Here is a 22,600-nt window from a genome sequence, read left to right on the forward strand (position 1 = left end):
GGCGGATAATACTTAATACACCTATCAAACGGTTCTCACTTTATAGCACCGCCCATCTCTCTGCCCTTATTTAGTCAGGTGACGCTGCTCAGAAGTGTGTGACGTTAAAGATAAAATAAAGAATAATGATGAAAATAATAAAGTGTATAACGTATTGCAATTTCACTGTCACTTTGAGTATTAAATGAAGTAGAGTGGAGTTGAGTGGAGTCTTTCCGTCTGTCTGCCTGCCTGCCTGCCTTCCTTCCTGCTTATCGATCTATCTATCTATCTATCTATCTATCTATCTATCTATCTATCTATCTATCTATCTATCTATCTATCTATCTATCTATCTATCTATCTATCTGTCTGTCTGTCTGTCTGTCTGTCTGTCTGTCTGTCTGTCTGTCTGTCTGTCTGTCTGTCTGTCTGCCTGCCTGCCTGCCTGCCTGCCTGCCTGCCTGCCTGCCTGCCTGCCTGCCTGCCTGCCTGTCTGTCTGTCTGCCTGTCTGTCTGTCTGTCTGTCTACTCCTCACCTTTAAAATGTTGCATACAGAAAAAATCCACACAAAAATTATTTTTCTTAAATTTTATTTAAACCATTAGCAGACATATTCGATTTGTCTTTGCAAAGCATAAACAAGCTTTATTCAAGTTCTCAGACAAACATTATTCAAGCTATTTGACAGCAAAAAACACACTGACAATAAGCTTATGAAATGCTGAAATTTAACCATTTATCGGAGACAACACACTCTTCACTTGTGTGTTTGTCATTTCCCAGCTTTGTGATCTCCAGCTACGGCTTCTCCAGCTGAATGTCTTCCTCACAACAAGCCACATCCTCATAAGGGCCTTGCTGAATGGAGCGCTGAATCTGATGGTAAGCTGAGTTGCAGTCATCCAGATTAAGACCCTGTTGGCAGATATTTGAAGATCGTTCAGAAATAAAAGCTAATAATAACATTTTAAAAAAGTAAACCACATTTGAAGATAAGGACGGGGTGGGATTATTTTCTAATTTTTTATTAGCTCCCCTGTGAATTTTTTTTCTTCTCTTTTTCAAAGATTTCACAAATGATGTTTAATAGAGCAAGAACTTTTCCATAGCATTTCATTTTTTTCTTCTGGAGAAAGTCGTATATATTTTATTCTACAATAAAAGCAGCTTTTAATTTTTTTAACCATTTTAAGGTCAGTTTTTTTAGTCCACTTAAGCAATTTATTTTTTCGACAATGGCTTGACTAATCACCCCTACTTGCTTAGTTAATTTAATTAATCTAGTTAAGCCTTAACCTGAATACTAGTATCTTGAAAAATATCAAGTAAAATATTTTGTACCGTCAACATGGCACGGATAGAAGATATTAGTCATTAGAAATGAGTTATTAAAACTACTATATTTAGAAATGCGTTGAAATGTTTTATGTGCCTTTGCAGAGACTTTGTGAATATTAAGTCACCAATATTACTGATAGATGGTATGATGTTTACCTTTCTTCTAATTTTTTCCTTACCTCCATCTATCTGTTGATTTACCTATTTTCTCATTTTTAAGAATTATTATTTCTTTATGATTATATTGCCTTTTAAAAACTCTTGTTTTTATTGATTTGGTAAATATTTAGTGTACGTGTTTGCTGCTACTTTCTATGATATGCTTTTGTAGTACATTTAGACTATAACCCATTGCACAATTTTCGTAAAACTTTCCTCTAATTATATTTCTGAAGGTAAAATAAATAAATAAATAAATAAATAAATAACAGATGAAATGAAAAATGTTCCCTTAAAACAGAAATTAAGGGGAAAAGTATACAGGGGGGCTAATTATTCAGGAGGGCTAATAATTCTGACTTTAACTGTACATACTCCTGTGCCTTAAGTCACATTATCAAAGCTGAATCAAAGTGTATGATGTATCATGTTAGGCAGATGGGTGATATTGGAAAAATCTGGAAATTTTCCAGAGGATCTCTGATCTCTAAATGCAACTTGCAGTTATATCAACATTTTTAAAAATGTCCTTCCAACAGTCAGTGTAGAAGGATTGGCATTTCTTTTAATAAATAGAGAAAATAATCAGCAATTTTGACTCACACTGACCAAATAATAATGTCTATAAAATTACCAACACCTTCACTCTTTTGTTTGTTTGTCTGTGTGCTTTGGTTTATTTAATTAATTCTCTAATTACAGATAATAAGATCATTTATATGTATTATTCAATATGACTTTATTACTTTAAACGTTTTGTTTGTTCATGTCCTGTTTCCTCTGTATTATTTGAAATAAGAAAATAAATATTTAAAATCTTTAAAAGAAGAAGAAACATACCTCATAGATATTCTCTTCCTCCCTTTCTGTCTTCCTGTCCAGTTTATTCACTTTCTTTGACTAAAGAAGCAGAATTAAACAATTGTTTATTTTGATTTCTCTTACGGTTCACAGATCAGTTCAAATACATGAAATTGTCATCATTAAACATGGCTCTGACCTTACAGAGGAGCATGGTGCCCGGAATCAGCACACACATCAGCAGCAACACTCCTTCAACTGTAATAATGCTGTTTTTCACACCCTCGCTGAGGTTCAAAGTCTTCTCCAAAGGTACTAACGAAAGAGAATGTCTTAAAACAGGGAGATTTTTCAAGGATGCCACTTCAGTACAAGCATATCAGATTGACTGTATTTTTTTATTGAATGTCTGGAGGGGAAAAAATAAACATGAGCCAGAAAGCTGTTCCTTTATTTCATCTGACAATAAGTGTTCCCTGTGTATATGTAAGCAAGTTAAGTAAAACAAACTCAGCGTGAATGAGTGGAATTTGGGTTTATGTCATTGAATGGGTTATTTGTGTTCGCCTAATTCAGCCAATTGAATGATTTGTGGGGATTATTGCACAATGCAGCCTCTTACAGAGTGCTTGTATTGTTACGTTTATAGGCATTTATATTCATGTAATGATGACAAAATAGGGACTTTGCAGGTCTACAACATATTATGGGATAGTTCCCAAAAAAATGAAACTTAATATAAATTTGCTCACTCTCAGGCAACCCAAGATGTAGCTGTCATTTTATTTTCTACAGCAAAACATAAATAACAATAAAAAAGAAAAACTAGTCCTTAACGGTTTAGAAAATGTATAAGCCAACAGCTAGCAGGAAACTGAGAATGTTAAACTTGAAGAAAAATAAAAACAAAATATATAAATATTTATACATACTTATTAATAGAAGGACAATACTATCAAATTTAACCAAATAATTGCAAAAAAAAAAAAAAGAAAATTAGAACATAGAAAATTTCAAGTAAAAATTTTCAATATTTTTGCTTCTCTTGATACTTCCACTTTTTAAAATTTGTATTTAATATATTTTTTTAAAACATATAAATTTGGGTGTATTAGTTTTGAACTGTTATCATAAGTTTTTTTGCTAGCTAAGCAAGTATAATGTATATGCACAAATATTATATTGTATAGCTTCCTGTTAAAATATGAATGTAAAAGATAGATTTGTGAGGGGTGTACTTATATACTGTATGCTGCGAGCTATATATATTTCTTTCTTGGAGGTGGTATTTACAGGTTCTGCTTCATTTAAATAACAATTATATTGTTTAATTAAATTATGTAATCATGTGATATTTATGCATATGTCAATGTACAGTTGAAGTCAGAACTACTAGCCCCCTTCAAAAAAATTTTTTCTTTTTAAAATATTTTCTAAATGATGTTTAACAGAGCAGGGAAATTTTCACAGTATGTCTTAAAATATTTTTTTCTTCTGGAGAAAGTCTTATTTGTTTTATTTTGGCTAGAATAAAAGCAGTTTTTAATTTTAAACACTATTTTAGGGACAAAATTATTAGCCCCTACAGAACAAACCGTCATTGTACAATAACTTGCCTAATTACCCTAAGCTGCATAGTTAACCAAATTAACCTGGTTAAGCCTTTAAATGTCACTTTAAGCTGTATAGAAGTGTCTTAAAAAATATGTAGTAAAATATTATTTACTGTCTTCATGCAAAGATAAAATAAATTAGTTATTAGAAAATAGTTATTAAAACTATTATGTTTAGAAATGTGTTGAAAAAAAATCTGCTCTCCATTAAACAGAAATTGGGGGGAAAATAAACAAGCGGACTAATAATTCAGGGGGGCTAATAATTCTGACTTGAACTCTATGTGTTCATTAACTCACCTTTTAACATTTACTATGCAGTATATATATATCACACACTAAAAAACTGTGCATGTTTAAGCATCACCAACTTATTGGTTTTACAGTTTGAGTTGGAACCAAACTGTACATTTGTATTAAAAATACTTGTTTTTTATAAATCACCATTCTAATTTTAATGCTCCTTTTAAAGTCACCTGCATCTTAGATGACCATATGGCGAGTAAAAAAAAGTGTGTAACTTGCTCAAAATGGATAGCTTATTCCTCAAAAGCATTATTGATGTCAATGAAAGTATCAGTGTCATCAAGATGAAACGTCCTGACACCTGTTTATGAACAAGATAGTCAAATGGCTTTGTCATGTTTTCATTATGACAGTTTACTTTGTAACTGTTTTCCAGTGCAAAAAACTTTTGTACATATTGGACCTGAACCTACAACATACAGGTCTGTAAATCATTCATTCATTCATTCATGTTCTTTTCGGCTTAGTCCTTTTACAAATCTGGGGTCGCCGAAGCGGAATGAACCGCCAACTTATCCAGCATATGTTTTACGCAGCAGATGCCCTTCCAGCTACAACCCATCACTGGGAAGCAGCTATACACACTCATACATCATGGACAATTTAGTTAACCCAATTCACCTGTACTGCATGTCTTTGGACTTGTGAGGGAAACCGGAGCTAGCACCCAGAGAAAACCCATGGGAACGCGGGGAGAACAAGCAAACTCCACTCAGAAATGCCAACTGACCCAGCTAAAGCTTGAACCAGTGACCTTCTTGCTCTGAGACAACAGCACTACCTACTGCGCCACCCATAAATTATTTGTGAAATCTTTATTTAAAAGACCTTTTCAGGGGAAAAAAGATTACATTTTTTAAAGAAAATTAGCTCGTTTGATCATGCCCAAAACTTTTTAAGGTCTGGAGGGAAATTTTCAACTTCTACTCTGAGGCTTATTCTTGTGACCTCGCCCCTGATCCAGCAATCACTGTTTTTGGTTGGTCTGACTCACATCGTGGGTTCAGTCAGTAATTTTAAAAAGCTGTTCAATATGGAATGGTGTTAGCAAAAAAAAAAAAAAGGAAAAAGGCATCAAGACCACCTTTTAAATCATGGCTTCAGAATTCTCTACCACTTTACAATTAGAGAGACAAAGACACAATCTTTCTAATAACATTGCTGGATTCGAAGCCACCTGGAAACCCTTTTTTAATTATTTGTCAAATGCCCAGGATAACAGTTTAAATGTATAACCCTGTCATCGTCTGCAAGATCACCATATTTCCTACTGGCCAAGATATATATGTGTAACATTGCTAACCCATATATAATATTGGAAGATCTGATGTAATAATGGTTTTAAAATCTTCTTTTTTTCTGTCGTATTTCAAAATATAATATAAAAAAAGAAAAATTAGAAAGACAGATTTTGACTACTAGTTCAACATTTTTGTATGTACTGACTCAAGTAATGAAATGAGGACTATCACTTTTATATGGAATGACTATTCAGCATTCACAAGTTTAGTTCATTTACATGAGCAAATGATAATGTTATAAACAGCAGAGAGTTGTATGAAAGCAATTGATGCATGACCAAAAGCATTTGCAATTCGTTGATAGGAATGGGAAACTGCTATGATGTGCACAAATGACTAATTGTTTTGAGAAATGCATTAACTGTTTTGCAAATGTAAAGTGTTGTGAGAAATGCGTGAAATGTTGTGAGAAAAACTGTAAATGACACTTTAATCCTAAACGAGTGTCCATATTTGACCTAACATTGGGTTTATTTGTAAGTTGTTCATTTTTAAGAGTTTATAAACAAGTATGATCTTACTCACAGTATATTTGAAGGAAGGTGCCATGGGAAAAAAAGGTAAGTAAACCGTGCTTGAGTTTACACTGATACAGGCCCATATCATTGACACTGACGCTTTTGAAGACCAGCGAATGGCATATAACTCCATCTTTTTCACCCTCTGGTTTGTTCATCACATTCTTTGTAAAGTTTACCAAGTCAGGCATTGTGGTGCCATTGATGGCGGGAGTATTCTTGATCCAGCTGACTTCAGGGCTTTCTTTACAGCGGTAGCAGCAGCGCACTGTGGCTTCTTGAGAGACCTGCACACGCAGTAATGGCTCATCCGGCTCCAGTTGTAGATCTTCCAGTTTACCACTGAAAACAGCTTATACAGAAGACAAAAAAACAAACAAACAAAAGACCACAAAATATGCAGTTAAAATGATATTGTTAACTGTTCCGACAAATTTGTGTTTTGTTTTCAGCATTTATGAATATGGCAATTAAAGAGTTAAAATGCTGAAATTTTTTAAACAATTTAGTAATTCTGATCAGGGTTGATTAACAGATTTAAGCAAAAAAAAAAAAAAAAAAAAAGAAAAAAAGATGCATTTCTACAGCAGTTTAATTTAGTGGATGTTTTCATCCCTAACATAACAAAAGGGTAGAAAATTTGCCCAGAGTGTCTCTATGAAGTTTCAAATCAAAGCATTTTCTCAAAATATGTGTCAAAATAAGACAAAATAAGATTGTCACCAAAAATCATTCTCCTAGCGAAACACAGAAGTGTTGGCCAGACTCAAAATCACTCCAGAGTGGATGAAAACATCCCCAATAGCTTACAAGGGTTAAGATGAGTATACAGTAGACAACCTTTGAAGTGGATCAAAAAAGGCTTTCACAATTGTTCTAAAACAAGAATGGGTGTTGTTCAATAGTTTTAGGAAAACCGTTTTGATTCACTTGAATTGTTGACTACTGCATGCATGAATAAATACTTCAGCCATGACTTCACGCTAAGGTTCCATTAGCTGATGTGTTTACTACTATTAGCATCTATAGTTGTGCTTTAATAAATTAATGACTTTATTTCAATTAACTAACATCAACATAAATAAAAATATGCCATGAATGTGTAGTTCATTACTTGATCATGTTAGTAAACATCATCTACTGTAACTATATTGTAAAGTGTGACCAACATACTTTGTGTATTAAAGCAGCTTAACATTCAGCTTTATTCTTCACTCAGTGGCATTTAGTTTAGTCCACATGATATCAGCATGTTGAAATCTATTAGCTAAACCATACTCTTTCTACCCACAGAGTACTATATATACACACGGCTTGGCGTCATACATGGACAGTGAAAAATTAAATTATACCCTTAAAATTTGAAAGTCACACTGAAAAAAAGAATGTAAAAAAGGGGAAGATGGTAGTAGTAAGATGCAAACAGCTGCTCTGAGAGGAAATCGGCTTCAGTGAAGCAGAACACAGACGTGCAGATGGAAATTTGCTCTTCGGTAGTTTATTAAATACATCAATTTAGTACATCTACTGTTTAATCCACATCCAATTATTAAAAGGCAGCATTTTAATAATAAAATTCATCAAACCACTTGTATTCTTTTGATAGTTTTTTTATTTTTATAAATGCCACATGTAAAAAATAACTGTAAATCAACAGTCTCCTATATTTGGTGATTTGTGACTATCAAATTCATTGTAGACCCATAATCTCTGCTCTCATATTTTTTATGCTGAAAAGAAATTAAAAAAAAAAAAGAAAAAGGCAAAGAAAACGTGAATTTATATATTTTTTATTCTAAGTATTCGGAAATTCTCCATTATATAAAAGAATAAGCTGCCAGTAATTGTTTTGTACTGAATGATTTATAATAATGTAAAAGCCTACAGTTACATTTTCATGAAATTATCATGAGTTGTAAGAGCAGAGGTCAATCCTCATAATATAATTTGAAAGTGTAAATAAATGGTACACACACACACACACACACACACACACACACACACACACACACACACACACACACACACACACACACACACACACACACACACACACACACACACACACACACACACACACAGTTAGCACTTTCCTGTAGAATCTTCAGTAACATATTGGCAGCAGTTCGCCAGTTACTTACTGTAATCCAAATACAGCAAAAATATTGTTTTCACATTTACTCATTGTATATTTTCAGAATTGTATGTATATTTTCACTGTAAAAATACAGCAATTTTCACAATGCAACTTTAAAACACAGTAACATACTGCAAAACTGCATACAGTTCATATTACAGTTAAATACTGTAATTTATAAAAATCATTAACAATTTTGTTTGAACTGTATGCTTTCTAAAAACTACATTTTTATTTCAATGTATTTTGTTTCTATATAAAAGCTTGGCTTACTTTAAAACCAAATTCTCAATGCTGAAAAGCATTACTTGAAATAATTTTCAATAATTTTTAGAATCTGCAAAATAAGCAATGTACAAGAACACAGAAGTAGCACAGTAAATTAAACTTCAAATTTAAATTTAAAAAAATGAAACAGTATTTGAGTATTATTTTTAACAGTGTCCACACCTACCTGCAAAGAAAGACAAGAAAAGCACCAGCCTGAACCCCATTTTCTCTGATAATCCAAATTAACTATTGAAAATCAACTGCTGCTAGGTATGAAATGAGCCGTTTGAGTGTTTGTCATTCTTTCCTGTATCATCTACACCCACCCATTCTGCTGTTTCACTTTGTGGTTCATACATGCAGATGAAAACACTCTGCTGAAAATAAGGACAACAACAGCTCAAGTCATTTTTAGATCATTTATTTAAAAAAAAGGAAAAGAAAATTATAATAAAAAAACGTACCTACATTTTTCTGATGTATCTTACATATTAAATCAAAGCCCAAATACACAAAATAGTCCTTGCATAATCATTTATATAGACAGACAGCAATAGAATGCCTGTATTGAGTGGACTCCTGTACAAGAAATGACATAAAAATACGGTCATGGATTGCAGAGAGTTTAAAAGATCTAACAAAGAGCACTCAGCATTAAGAGCTCAGGCATTTCGGAGAGCAAAAATGAGTGGAACTGCTAAAATTTGATGGGCATTGAGCCAAATATCAGATGAGCAATTAACACTGAAATGAGGAGAGGCCAGATAAGGCAGTGTCTGCCATCTGAACTAAAAGAAAATTAGATAATGAAAACTAACCCAATCTGCAAAAGGCACCCTATAAATAGATTTAAACATACAAGATATATCACTATATATACGTATATGTGACAGATACACAAGAAAACGTCAAGGAATGAGAGAGAATGCACCCAAAACTCTCTCTTATCAATTATTTAGAGCCCATAGGGATATCCATTGTTGAAAACAACTTTCAAATCAAGTTTAAAATGTGCACAAATCCACATAAAATAAAATAAAGGTCAGAAATTGAGTAATAGTTTGGATGGTTATGGGTGTACTTTGTCTCTCTCAGTCCTTACTTGATAAATGGCAATGCATAGTATTGTAATTACATAGTTCTCAAACAAAAAAAACTGAATAAAAAATGAATTACCGCTCATTTAAACAAATAAAAATGAAAATAAAAAGCCGGTAGGAGAAGAAGTTGGCACTTTAAACATCATCGCCTGGTAATTTTATAAAAAAAAAAAAAAAAAGACTGATAAAAATTGACGTGTACCAAAACGTGGTTGGAAAACCAGACTGTTCTGGAAGCCATTTTAAATTAAGTCTGATGAAGATAAACAGTCGAGCGAAGAGCGGGAAAATAAAAACCAATTCTAAAATAAATCAAATTAAATCAGCAATTTCAACTTAAACATGAATATTAAAATCACACTACGTACAAAAAATAAGGTAAAAAAACCTGCAGAAACTGGCATCTGGTGGAATGGTAGAAAAACCTGTCGCAGTAGCATTATGAAAACATTTACAGTACTGGTAAGAAAACTGATGGTCTGTGTTCCTGTCTCCAAACTCTGAGACAAAACCTGCAAGTGTCTGATTCTCTGTGGTATCCTAATAAAACAAGAGAGCGGGAGAGACAAGCTGGTCCCTTCCACAAATTGAAGCAATTTCAATTTCCTTCCGTCTCAAATAAAATAAGGCATCAAACTAACAAGCCAATCCATGCACTTTTTTTTTTTTTTTTTGGTGACTTCCTAAACCCCTTTTCAGCTTTCAAGGTGTTTTCATATCTAAACATTGTTAGCGATTCGCGACTTCTTTGGTCCTGCTTTTATAGAAACTACTCCCCTGCCAATAAAATATACCAGAGAAACAATTAAACAACTAGAAGGAAAACTAAGAATATATATATATATATACTTTTTATATATATATATATATATATATATATATATATATATATATATATATATATATATATATATATATATATGTATATATACTGTATATAGATATAGATAGATCAGATGCATCTAATTTGTAATGTAACTGTACACAAAAGAGTTTCAAAAAATTAAATTGCTCATGTTTTTTTTTTTTTACAGTCACACCTCCTAAACTTGCATAGACACACACAAATAGGAAATGTATGATGATTATCCGTTTCAACGTACTATCTGCATAAGAGTACATGCTTCATTTGTGTGGATGGGAGCTGCAAGCTGGGCTGTATGCGTTTGATACATTCAAGCTCCTTTGTAATATGCTCTGATTTTCTTGCACCCACTGTCAAACCTTGTTACCATCAAATTGCAAAATCAAATCTTTTTCTCTCTCAAAGCCTGCCTGATTTTACCTTCCCCAAATCCCTTTCTCTACTTCCTTTCAACCATGCAATGATCTATCCTACTTAGCATTTCTTTTCTCATTTGCAGAGCATCCATAAAGAAAAGACCTCCCCCACAAAAAAACTAATGAAAATCCAAACCAAACTGGTAAAACAAATAAACAAAACAGGGTTTTAAAAAAAGACATGCTTTAATTCTCCATCTTACTACAGTTTCATGCTATAACTATTTAGTTCTCTGCTTAAAAATATCAACAAATACATTTCAATATCTGTAATTTTTGAAAATACGTACAATTTCTGATAAATATTAGCATGAATGAACATGATCTTAAAATGTGGAGGGATGAGAAACGAAAAGAAAGAAAGGGCACATTTGTTTAGTTTGGATGAACCTGACTGAAATTCAGTCTGAGCTGCAGGCTTCATATGCGTCAGACTGCGTTCCCAAAGATGCAACTATACTTTTCTATGAATATAGATAGCCTTTTGATGCTAAATGACTTCTGACATGCTTAGGTTTATCTTTGTGTACAGTATGTGTGCGCATAATGCTTCCACATGCACATGTAGCATTTCACTCTGAGATCTCTCTAGGCTTTGCACATTTCTTTGGCATGTTTTGGTAAGACTGTCTCTCGCGGCTCTCAGCAGAAACACTCACACTCTTATTTATGCTCACGGATCACTATTATTTCAAAACACCCACTTCAGGTCATTTCTCAGTGGAATGGAAAGCACCAGAGGCCTGCTGTCAATCTTCTGAAAGGACAGTTTGGAAGAGAGAAGAGAGAGCAGAAACGTTCAGGCAGCAATAGTCAATCAGCAAATCCCCCCGAAAGCAAGTCTCGACTCCAGCACATACAGTGATCTGAGGACAGAAGATAAACAGATGGAATTTTTAAAAGAATTGCGCTAAATTAAAAGGGAATTGATGAATATAAAATGGTGTACTAAGTATGTGGTTGTACCTTGTAACAGCAGGTTGTGTTGTTTCTCAATTGTAATGGCCCCCCTGAAGTGTGTATTTAGCAAGAGCTTCTTGTAATTTATAATGGTCCTCCTCAACCAACTGAGAACAAACACAAAACAAGACAGATGTATTAATAAAAAAGATTGAGTCTGATTTTATGTCAGTACCTTGACTGGTTTAGGCATGTTGTTAATTAAATACAATTTGACAGTAAATGTGCCAGTAGGTTGCAGCAAAACAGCCCTAATGAGTTAAACATAAAATTCAATCGATTCATTAAAAAATGCGGATTCATTTAGAAACTAGCAACTAGCTAGCAAGCGACTGTCTGTAAAAATGAATAACTGAATAGTTGAGTCACTTATTTTGTTTTGAAATGAGTATTTCACACACACACACACACACACACACACACACACACACACACACACACACACACACACACACACACACAAACACAAACACACACAAACACACACAAACACACACAAACACACACACACACACACACACACACACACACACACACACACACACACACACACACACACACACACACACAAAGTATTTCACAAAGTGTTGTAGCGCTAAAATGTACCTACTACAGTATATCAGTGATAAGTTAGGAGTACTGAAGAGGATCAACAAACTATATTAAAATATATGTTGCTGGCAATATGCCTTGGAAAAAAAGATATTTTAAAAAAATTGACCAACATCAGTTTTTAATAAGACTTAGCCTTAATCGCTGAAGTATTTCCATGTGGTAAGAAATATGTTTGTGAATGTATTTTTGAAATTATTTTAAAATACATAAAAATAAAAAAAAATACATTCATGCAAATAAATGTTATACAAATACATATTTGGTTATTTTATTTGAATTGTTGTAAAATCAATTTGACTTTAAAAGACAAAGCTTTTTTTCCCGTGAAGTGCTTTGAAATATGCATTTTAACTTTATGTTTTACGTAATCTCAAATGAAATAGGAAGAGAAGGTGGGTGAGTGTAGCTCCTCCCCTTTTTTAAAAACAAAAAAATAGTTTTGTAACAGCTCTGCCAGTGAGAGTGGTTGAGCTCAAGTGCATCAAATGAAAAGCAAATGAGGTGTGTCTTAGGCCGTACTCACACTAGGTACAGTTGTCTCGAACCGGGCCAAAGCACACTTGTCCCCCCTACCGTCTCCCCCGATGGCCCGCTCTCACACCACAAACGGGCTTCGGCACGCTTACGTCATCGCTGCTGGGCTGTTCAGTGAGAAGCACTCTCTCACTCAGCAGCACAGTGGAGATTTCTCTAGTTATATCGTTTCAGTCGTTTGATATGCCGTCAAATATTTTGCCAAACAGTCCTTAGGGATGCGGGGACACGCAGTCAGATATTTCGCCGAACAGATCCGCCACTTTTGGCGTTCATAAACAATCATAAAAGCCCTCGTGCTGCAGGAATAAGGAGGTCTGCTGAAGGCGCGCAGCTGTCGTGAAGTGAGGAGTTTGCGCCTTTAATAAACTACGGCAGTTTTCGTTCACTGAACAGTAAGAATGATTAATAAATCCATATGAAACAGTCCCTTAAAAGTCACGTCTCGCTTTCAGTTTCGGGCTTTGGCGCATTTTGCACTCACACACAAGCGTACCGTGCCAAAGCCCAAGTGAACTGCGCTCAGGCACACCTCTTCCAACCGGGCCAGGGCCGACCAAGTGAACCGTGCTTGAGCCCGATTCAGCGCACTCACACTTCTCAAACGATCCGGGAAACAGGCCTGGGCACGGTACGGATGGCATAGTGTGAGTAGGCCCTTAAAGGGGGCGGGGCATGTCAGATACTAGAGAGCATTTGATTAGTTATCATTGATGAGAAACTGAAGTATGAGGTGACATGAATAAAACCGTGGATCCTTTCAGCCAGAAGTGACAAACTACAAGCTTTACGTGTTTATATCAGAGTTATATCTACTAAACGTGAATTTTGCCACTGTTTTGGAGCACAATAGCTAATAGATATCAAAAACAAATAATACTGATACTAACATCTAAGTTTTTTTTTTCATGGAACCTTTAAAAATTTCTAATAAAAAAATGTTGTTTATAGTTTATTTAATCTCTCTCTTACTTTTTTCAGCACATACATCACGTAGAATAGACAGCCAGCAAACATTTAAAAATTTGTTTGCTTGGGCATTGATTTACATTTTTAACCACGTTTCTGACAAATCACTTACTGTACCTTTAAGAACTGAAAAAAAATGTTCACAAATGCACCAGTTTGCTCCTCACCCTCAATCTCTTCAGCTGCTCCTCCAGAGCCTGCAGTCTCATCTGCACCTCCTCCATGCGCTCCTCAGACAGCACGAGAGGAGCACTGATACCTTTCTCCTCTTCTCCTTTATTCTCTACATCTTCCTCATGCTCTTCTACTTCAGGACCTGCTTCTGTGCTCGATTCCTCCACTGAGGGGAAAAAAACATTCAAAATCGGTATTGGAAGAAAAAACAACAAGGTCAACCTACAATGATATAGGTAAGTAATACATTGTATTACATATAGGGTGAGTAATAGTGAGCAAGTTTACATTTTTGAGTGAAGTATCTCTTAAAATGTGAGCCTGAATATCCCGAGTTTAAAACCTGATGCAAAATGTGCACAGTACCTGACAGTTGAGTTCCATCTGCATCCTGACTTTCAGGTGCCATCCCACCGTTTTCCCCAAGAGTCTGAGCATCATCTGACAGGCTAATACTCCCAACCAATAGCCTCTTCAAACACATGACTGAAAAAAAATACAAGCAAAAATGTTTCATTAAATTAAAATTCTAATTGTTCAATAAAATGTTTATATGAAATGACATTTCATAAATGCTGACCTTCATCCAAAGCAACAGTAGCAGATTTCTCCGGAGGTGTGTGGCTGTGGGTGAGCAGGTCAAAGCCGTTGGCTGCTAGATAGTCGATGAGTGGAGGATCACTTTCTCGAATCTTCTCACTAAATCGCCCTGGGGTGAAGTAAACCACAATTCAGAATAAAAACACAACACCGAAGCAACTTATAGATCAGTTTCCAAGAGGCAAATGTCTCACCGACGCGATTTTTCAGCAGTTCACCTCCATTTTCAGTGGGGCTAAGAGGAGGATGAGCTCTGGAGAAGCAAAAGGGAAAGAGTTTTGACAGAAGTTGGCAAACAGGAGGACATGAACTGACAAATCTAAATTCCCTTGATTTTTTGACACTCAAGAGGGTTCTTTAGTATCAGGGTTTCTGCAGGTTTCATCAAGTCCAATATACAGTAACCATTATAAATGAAATTTCAAACTAAAGCAAACTAAATATATTCACAACAGTCGGTCCAGATCTATAAATAAATGTATCGTTTAAAGTAATGTTTTGTAAGTAAGATAATTAAACCACATTGGTAAACAGAGTTATTTAATAAAACTTTTGTTAAATGTATTTTTATGGATTGATTAGCTTTACATAGACATAGGACAATTAAGACCTGTTTAAAATTATGAGGTTTAAAATACTCTCACCGGCCACTTCATTAGGTACACCTAACTAGTAAGGGGTTGGACCTCTTTTGCCTTTAGAACTGTCTTAAATCCTTCATTGCATAGATTCAACAAGGTACTGGAAATATTCTTCACAAATTCTGGTCCATATTGACAGGATAGAATCACACAGTTGCTGCAGATTTGTTGGCTGAACATCCATGATGTGAATCTCCCATTCCGTCACATCCCGCTTTATTGATGCTTTATTGGATTGAAATCTGGTGAATGCGGAGGCCAACTGAGTACAGTGAACTCATTGTCATGTTCAAAAGGCCAGTGACATGGCACGTTATCCTGCTGGAAGTAGCCATCAGAAAACGGGTACACTGAATCAAGACTTATCAGACCAGGAAAAAATTTGTTCAATCTTCTATTGTCCCAATTTTGTTGAGCCTGTGTGAATTGTAGCCTCAGTTTCCTGTTCTTAGCTGACAGGAGTGGCACCTAGTGCAGTCTTCTGCTGCTGTAGCCCATCCGCCTCGAGTTTCGATGTGTTGTGCATTCAGAGATGCTCTTCTGCATACCTCGGTTGTAAGGGGTGGTTATTTGAGTTACTGTTGCCTTTCTATCAGCTCAAACCTGACTGGATATTCTCCTCTGACCTCTGGCATCAACAAGGCATTTAAGCCCACAGAACTGCTGCTCACTGAATATTTTCTCTTTTTCAGAAATCTACATGGCTAAATGCATTGAGTTGGTGCAATGTGATTGGCTGATTAGAAATTATCATTAATTATCACCTAATAAAGTGTCCGGTGAGTGTAGAAATGCACTTTAAGTTTCAGAACTCAAAACTTTAAGTTTAAAATCAGCTTATATTTAAGCCAAAATGATGGGTTGCGTCTGGAATGTACCTACGGCTTTTTTTATAGCCCTTCTCCCTGGTTAGGCTTCTGTTGAACATAAAACTAAATATTCTGAATAAAGTTGGGAGAAAAAAAACATAAACATCCATAGCCATAAACATCCATAGTAGTAACACAGAAATTATACGAAAGTCAAGAGCTGTTTTTTCCCAACATTCTTCAGTTTGTGTTCAACAGATGAAAGAAACTGTGGAACAAGTGTAGGATGAGTAGATAATGGCAGAATTGTCATTTTTGACTGAACTATCCCTTTAAATGAGAAAATGTTCAAATGAGCGGGGTCAAAACAGGACAGAAAAAAGCCTAGTACTTAAAGATGATCCAACTCGTATATAACATTATAAGTGGACCTCAGAGAACAGTAGAAAAAAATTTAAAAAGTGCTTAATCTCTTAAAAAAAGATGTTCAGATTGGTTCTTGCTATTTTATATGAATCACACTCACGGGCCATATAGAGGTACAGCAATGTTGTTTGGCACACTGCCAGCCCTGCTATTCCTTTCCAGTTTGGTGTTGCTCTTTGATGCCTTCTTCAGCTCATCAACCGCAGACTTAATCGCCTCTGTCCAGCTGCAGAATTAAACAGACTTTGAGTGTCAGATCAAATGACACGCTCTGGATTTAAATTTATAAAAAGCAGTTCCATAACATCTTCCTGTCAGTCATTCATGCAAGCCTTTTAATTGAGTAGCTTTATCTGGTTCACACACTCACTTTTTCCTCTCCCCGACAGACTGAGCCACCAGTTCATAGATCTGTGCTCCACTGTCCCAGGTGAAGATAACATACAGGGCCTTCGGGTCTGATAAGAAAAAACAAAACAAAAACAAAAGTAGCTTCATATCACGCTTTATTCTTTGCAAAATAAACCTGGAAGAATGTTTTTTTTATTTAATAAAACTATTTTAAAAATGCCCTTGTTTTAATAGTAAATAAACATGTAATTTAATTTGTTATTTATGTACTGTTAAGATTTTAATTACTGAATTTACTTATAGGAATTTCATATTTAATTTTTATTTAGTCAAGAAAAAAAAAAAAAAACAGCTTACCAAAAACGTGACAATGTTGATTAAATATGATAAAACCAAAAAGAACAGTTGGACTAGACTAGCTCTAGTTACAAGGAGACATTTACAGGCAAATTGATAGGTAACATTTTACTTTAAGCACCAATTCTCACTAATAAATGGCCATGAAATCTCCCTCTTTCAGTTCAAGTCTACCTCAAAAAAAAAAAAAAAAGCTTCCTGATGGGCATGGAGCACTGTGAGCAGAGGGAGCAGCGGGCATGGCCAACAGAGCAGGGGAAAAAAAGGAGAACGAACAACTGTCAGTTAGTTTACAAAATCAGACAAAAATATATATATAAAAATTCAGACACAAAACGTTGGGAGAACTTAAAATGCAAAGAAATAAACAGTAAAGTAATTTAATGCCCTGCTACATATTATTCAGAATTTCATATATACAAGTAACCACAATTTGTTATATCATTATAAAGATAATAATTTATATAAACACTAAACAAGAAGGACTTCTCTTCTCCTGAATCCCTGGGCCTGAATGCAGACACAGTGGAGCAGTGCAACAGGTCTCTTTCTCTATCTATTTCAACCATTAGCCCTGCCGGTAATCCGAAGGATTTTAAACATAGGCAAACTGAAAAAAAAACTAAGTTCACCATTCTCCAACTGTCGTACAGCTCTCAGAACAAAAATGCTTGCTGCAAACCAACAGCTCTGCTGTATCGGCCCTGACAGCATTGCGGGGAAAAACATGCAACAAACTTCGTAGAAACAAGCACATACAACTCTTCATTAATGGCTAAATGATGCGTGCCGTGCTCGGAATCATATTTCACAGATTGGCAGGTCTGTCTTGCATTCGGAAAGCACTAATTATAATCAATAATTAAGCACTAATTATAATCAATAATTAAGAAACAGGGTCTTCTCATAGGATAAGAAAAACTCCGCCCTGAATAAGAATGAGAAACCGACACGTTGTGGACCGGCAGATAGACCGGCAGATACGCGCTACTTCACCAAATTTTATTCGCCCCAAAAATGATTTTAAAACAGGAACATGAAATTAGCTGACAAGTTGTCTTAATTGATGCTCAACACACACAAATCTGTTAAAAAATGTTTAAAAAGTGCTCGAGGGTTTCTTAAACCTTTTACTAGCGGCTTATTACCTGCCTATTAAAAAGATATTGTCAATTATTAAATACTAAATATCTACTTTGCGTATTCTACATATTATGTTAATTTAGTTATCATAGTTCATGATTTGTTAACAGAAAGAATAGTACCTTAATAAAGTAGGACTAATGACCTTTTTTATTAATGTGGCTAAAAACGTCAAATAGATTTTGTTGTTTTTGTTTGATTATTTAATTTTTTTTTCTTTTTTTTGCTTCCAGAGCACAATCAAATTTAAGCCTGCTGTCTTTTAGATTGGACTTTTATCATCCGATCAAAAATCCATAATTAAAGATTTATATGGTAATTAGATCTGCCCATTATAATGTACAGTGAGTTTAGACATTAGATTTGTTTGTCTGTTATAATGAACTGTGAGTTTTAATAATGTGTCTAACAATCTGTATTATTTTATATTTAATTTCACAATGTTATATTGTTTGTGCAGTGCAATGTTTTGACCTGGTTGGCATTTATTAAAGTCTTAAGAACATAGTAAATGCACTTCTACAAATTCTGATAATAATTCAGGTCTGATAGGGTTAATTTGTGTATTGTAAGAAATTAAATGATTATATAATCTATAAAACGTAACATCACACCAGTAATAACCAGAAGAAAAGTTCTGCAAAGCTTGTTTTCGATTTTATGACACAAACAGGACCCTTTTCTAGAACTGTGATTAGCACCACTAGCTGATCGTTCATTAAGAAATGAATGTAAAACAGTATTCAGTGATTGTGTATATTCAAACCAGCACCACAAAGGACATCACACATAGGCTACTGCTTGTTCTATTTTCTCTCTGAAACTCACCAGTGGCCACCTCTCTGAGGAAAACAGACTCCAGCTTGATGATTGGACTCAGCATCTGCTTGCCTTCCTGAACGGCGATGTTGCTTTTGCTCTGACACTTCAAAAGCATCTTATCATCCTGCTTCTGAAACAAGACCAGCAGGTCTGACAGCAACACACAGTGCACATCTGAAAACACACACACGCAAACTGAATGAGTAACAGGCCCTGCATATGGACAAACATCTGTCAACGTGCGACAAACACTGAATTTGAGGTCTGCGTTGGGTATGTAGTTACCGATTGCTTTCTCTTTGGTCACCCTCCATGTCAGAGGTCCTTCAAACAGCATCGTTCGATTGGTCAGATCAATGGTCTGATGAACAAAAAGCAAAAGAGTAGACGTCATATCAATGCTTCCAATAACAACATAACTGATATGGCAGTAAGATATATACTTTTTCCTCAATATCATAAGTCATCAAGACCTTTCTTACCTTGTACTCACTGTAGAGTTCATTGCTGGGTTTCAGTCCTGAGGTATCCAGTCGACGCTGGTAGTCTTTCAAAATCTGAGTTGAAATATGGGAAGGATTTTAGGGGAAACACAGATTAGTAGTTATGAATCAAGTTTCATTCAATAAAACTCAGCTATTTATGCAACATCAAAGCAAATAAAGCAAAAAAAAAAAAAAAAAAAAGTGTCTACGTAGATTGGGTGGTATTACCAAAATCTTATAATCACAGTATTCATAATTTTAAATTACACTGAAGGCTTATGCTGCAATGCAGTAATGCCTGTACAATAACGCCAAACTGCATTATACAGTATCAAGTTTATTATTAGTAACATCCAACAAATGTTCTCACCAGCAGGTTCTCCATTTGTTTGACTTCTTCATTGACATGGTTGAGGATCTTACGGCAGGATTCTGCTGCTTGGTTAATTTTCTCTTTTTCTGTTGCATCCTCTGTGAGAAGCAGACATTAATCATACATCTATACAATCATACAACATTTTTTTAAGATTACAATAATAAAAAAAAAATGTGTTTAGGAGTCTTTTATAAATAAACATTGCAAAATAATGAAATAGATGTGTTTTTGTAATAATATAACATAATATAATATTTAAAATGAAAATAAAATTCACAAATCTTCAAAAATGAATAAGCTATTTTATAATCAGAAAAGTTAATATATGTGTTTTGTATGCTTTACAATTCAATTCCATTAGATTTCAAACACACATTTGTTTTTGTGAATTGTGGGAACATTCCATAGGTTACCATTGTTTAAATGTTGTGCAAACTAGGGCTGCACGATATTGGAAAAATTTGACAATGCAATATTTTTCTTTTCTGCGATATATATATATATATATATTGCAATATAAATCCAATTTTACCAGATGACTTAAATAACTCTATTTGCCAAGTCATTACTTTAGATTGAAAGGGATGATTTTGTAGGGTGTGAAATGTAAATATATTTTAATGCTATTTATTATATACATATTATAAACAAGTCATAAATAAACACAATGGAGCAAATATTACAGTGAAATAAAGACATATTTCATGGTTTTCTGGTGAAAGTATAACAATATTTGGGATAATCAAATGTAAAATAACATTTTGTAGTCTTGATCATATAAATAAATAAATTAAAAGAATCTTTATTAAACTTCTTTATGCACTACTAAAATGCTTTAAACTCTTAAAATACTCACTGGTCTTAAAACCTCAAGTAGATGATAAATTTCACTGTATTATGCTTCAATTCGGCAATGTCTCCACAAATCTAATGTGTTTTGACCTGTGGTTTCTGGTCAACCATAATTTCAACTCAACATTGCCTAACTAGCAATGTGACTAAAGCAGAAGCACACATTTCGATATCGATGCTTAAACCATATATTGTGAAGCCCTAGTACAAACTGTATTTTATATTGTCCTACCACAACCCTATGCCTAAACCCAACCCAAAAGGAAAACTGTGTATTTTTACTTAAAAAACAAACAAAAAAAAAAAACTAATTTTGTTTGATTTATGAGCCTTTTGAAAAATGGGCACATGGGGCAATGTCCTCAAAAGTCACCTTCTCCTTGTAATACCTGTGTCATAATGTCATTATATAAATTTGTGTCCTTATGTGTCATAAAAACAGATAAGCATGCAGCACGCACACGCACACACACACACACACACACACACACACACACACACACACACACACACACACACACACACACACACACCTGTGTTCTTAGCAATGTTTTCCAGCAGAAGAGGGTATTTTGTTAGTCTCTGCATCTCTATGGGTATGATATCCTTTAGCTGTAGCCTCCGACACTGTGGCTTACTCTCTGCTTCCTAAAAAACAAACACAGAAAAACCAACCGATGCCAAGCTAATTCCCAAAAAAATGTATCATGTTCCAATGTGCAACAGTACATTTATGTGACTGAGCAGTGTTTTAAATGGTTCACCAGTATAAAAGCATTGAATCGGGGGTCCTTCTTCTGCCTGCTCTTGATCTGCTCCAGAGCCCAGGACTGGTAGCTACAGAAGCGTGCTGTGAGCTTTTGAAACCATTCTCCTTCAGATCCACTGAACTACAAAAATCAAGACATGTCTTCATGTATAACACAGCAAAACAATTCCAGAGCATTTAAAAAGAACAGAAAAGTAGCGGTTAATGCACTCGAAGTCACTTACTCTGTTGAGAAGTGGTGTGCTGATAGTTTTGACAATGTATTCATCTTCTTCACGCAGTTTCTTCAGGTTCTCATAGAAAACATCTACAAAGTGGAAGAATGAATTTTAGAAATGATAAGTCTTGCAGTATTTTATAGAAGGCAACTAAAGTTTTTGTCAAATGAAACAAATGCAAAAGTATTTGGATTCATGTTGATTGTGAGAAATAAATATTTATACAGCAATACTGTCTATCATGCTGCTGGATTTAGGTTTTGCTTAAAGGTGCTGTTTGTTGTGTTGACCCCTAGTGGTTTGAACTACGTACTGCAGTCAAAATGTAAAATGTTTGTAGAGTGTTGTTTTTTTTTCCACCCGGCTCCTCTTCAGACTTGACATATATGCAGGTTGCCAGATTAACAACTCTGTTGCGACTCCATTTCTGAATCAGTGTCTTATTCCTCCGGAAGTTGAATTTGTCAGCCGCATAAATTAAGGAGGCCCAGTTATAACAATGATCAAGTTGACTGTAATTCATTAAGAAGTGTAAACACTCAAAGTTTTTCAGGACATAACCTGTTTCAAGGTTTACAGTTGTTTGGAAAAGTCAAGGTATTAAAACCATTACATTTTTCTGTTATATCGTTCATACGGTATATGTAAGGTTTTTCATAAGGTATGTAAGGCAACAGTATCTCCAGCAGAAA

The 22,600-nt window shown here is 34.7% G+C and overlaps 2 protein-coding genes across 51 annotated transcripts in view; both read right to left on the reverse strand.

Annotated features, from left to right (window-relative positions):
- Window positions 1–556: 556 nt before the first annotated feature.
- Window positions 557–8,705, reverse strand: cd79a (CD79a molecule, immunoglobulin-associated alpha). The gene is given in 5 exon segments (NM_001326470.1): window positions 557–898; window positions 2,321–2,380; window positions 2,481–2,596; window positions 6,027–6,371; window positions 8,611–8,705. Coding segments are annotated over 5 exon segments (678 nt in total). The 5' UTR covers window positions 8,651–8,705; the 3' UTR covers window positions 557–781.
- Window positions 8,706–10,974: 2,269 nt separating this feature from the next.
- arhgef1 (Rho guanine nucleotide exchange factor 1) overlaps window positions 10,975–22,600 on the reverse strand; it is a 91,240-nt gene continuing 79,614 nt past the window's right edge. For 49 of the 50 annotated variants that reach the window (XM_087285915.1, XM_087285908.1, XM_087285906.1 and 46 more), the window contains 15 exons: window positions 21,915–21,997; window positions 21,686–21,811; window positions 21,455–21,569; window positions 20,064–20,164; window positions 19,691–19,765; window positions 19,494–19,569; window positions 19,215–19,382; window positions 16,906–16,993; window positions 16,636–16,761; window positions 14,854–14,912; window positions 14,640–14,768; window positions 14,426–14,545; window positions 14,053–14,225; window positions 11,774–11,874; window positions 10,975–11,673 (listed from right to left, as the gene is read on the reverse strand). In XM_087285915.1, coding sequence (XP_087142041.1) covers window positions 11,800–11,874; window positions 14,053–14,225; window positions 14,426–14,545; window positions 14,640–14,768; window positions 14,854–14,912; window positions 16,636–16,761; window positions 16,906–16,993; window positions 19,215–19,382; window positions 19,494–19,569; window positions 19,691–19,765; window positions 20,064–20,164; window positions 21,455–21,569; window positions 21,686–21,811; window positions 21,915–21,997 — 1,514 coding nt within the window. In that variant the 3' untranslated portion in view covers window positions 10,975–11,673; window positions 11,774–11,799. 50 annotated transcript variants of the gene reach the window in all.

Source organism: Danio rerio, chromosome 16 (genome assembly GCF_052040795.2).
Source record: "Danio rerio strain M-AB ecotype USA chromosome 16, GRCz13ab, whole genome shotgun sequence".
Lineage (NCBI taxonomy): Eukaryota > Metazoa > Chordata > Actinopteri > Cypriniformes > Danionidae > Danio > Danio rerio.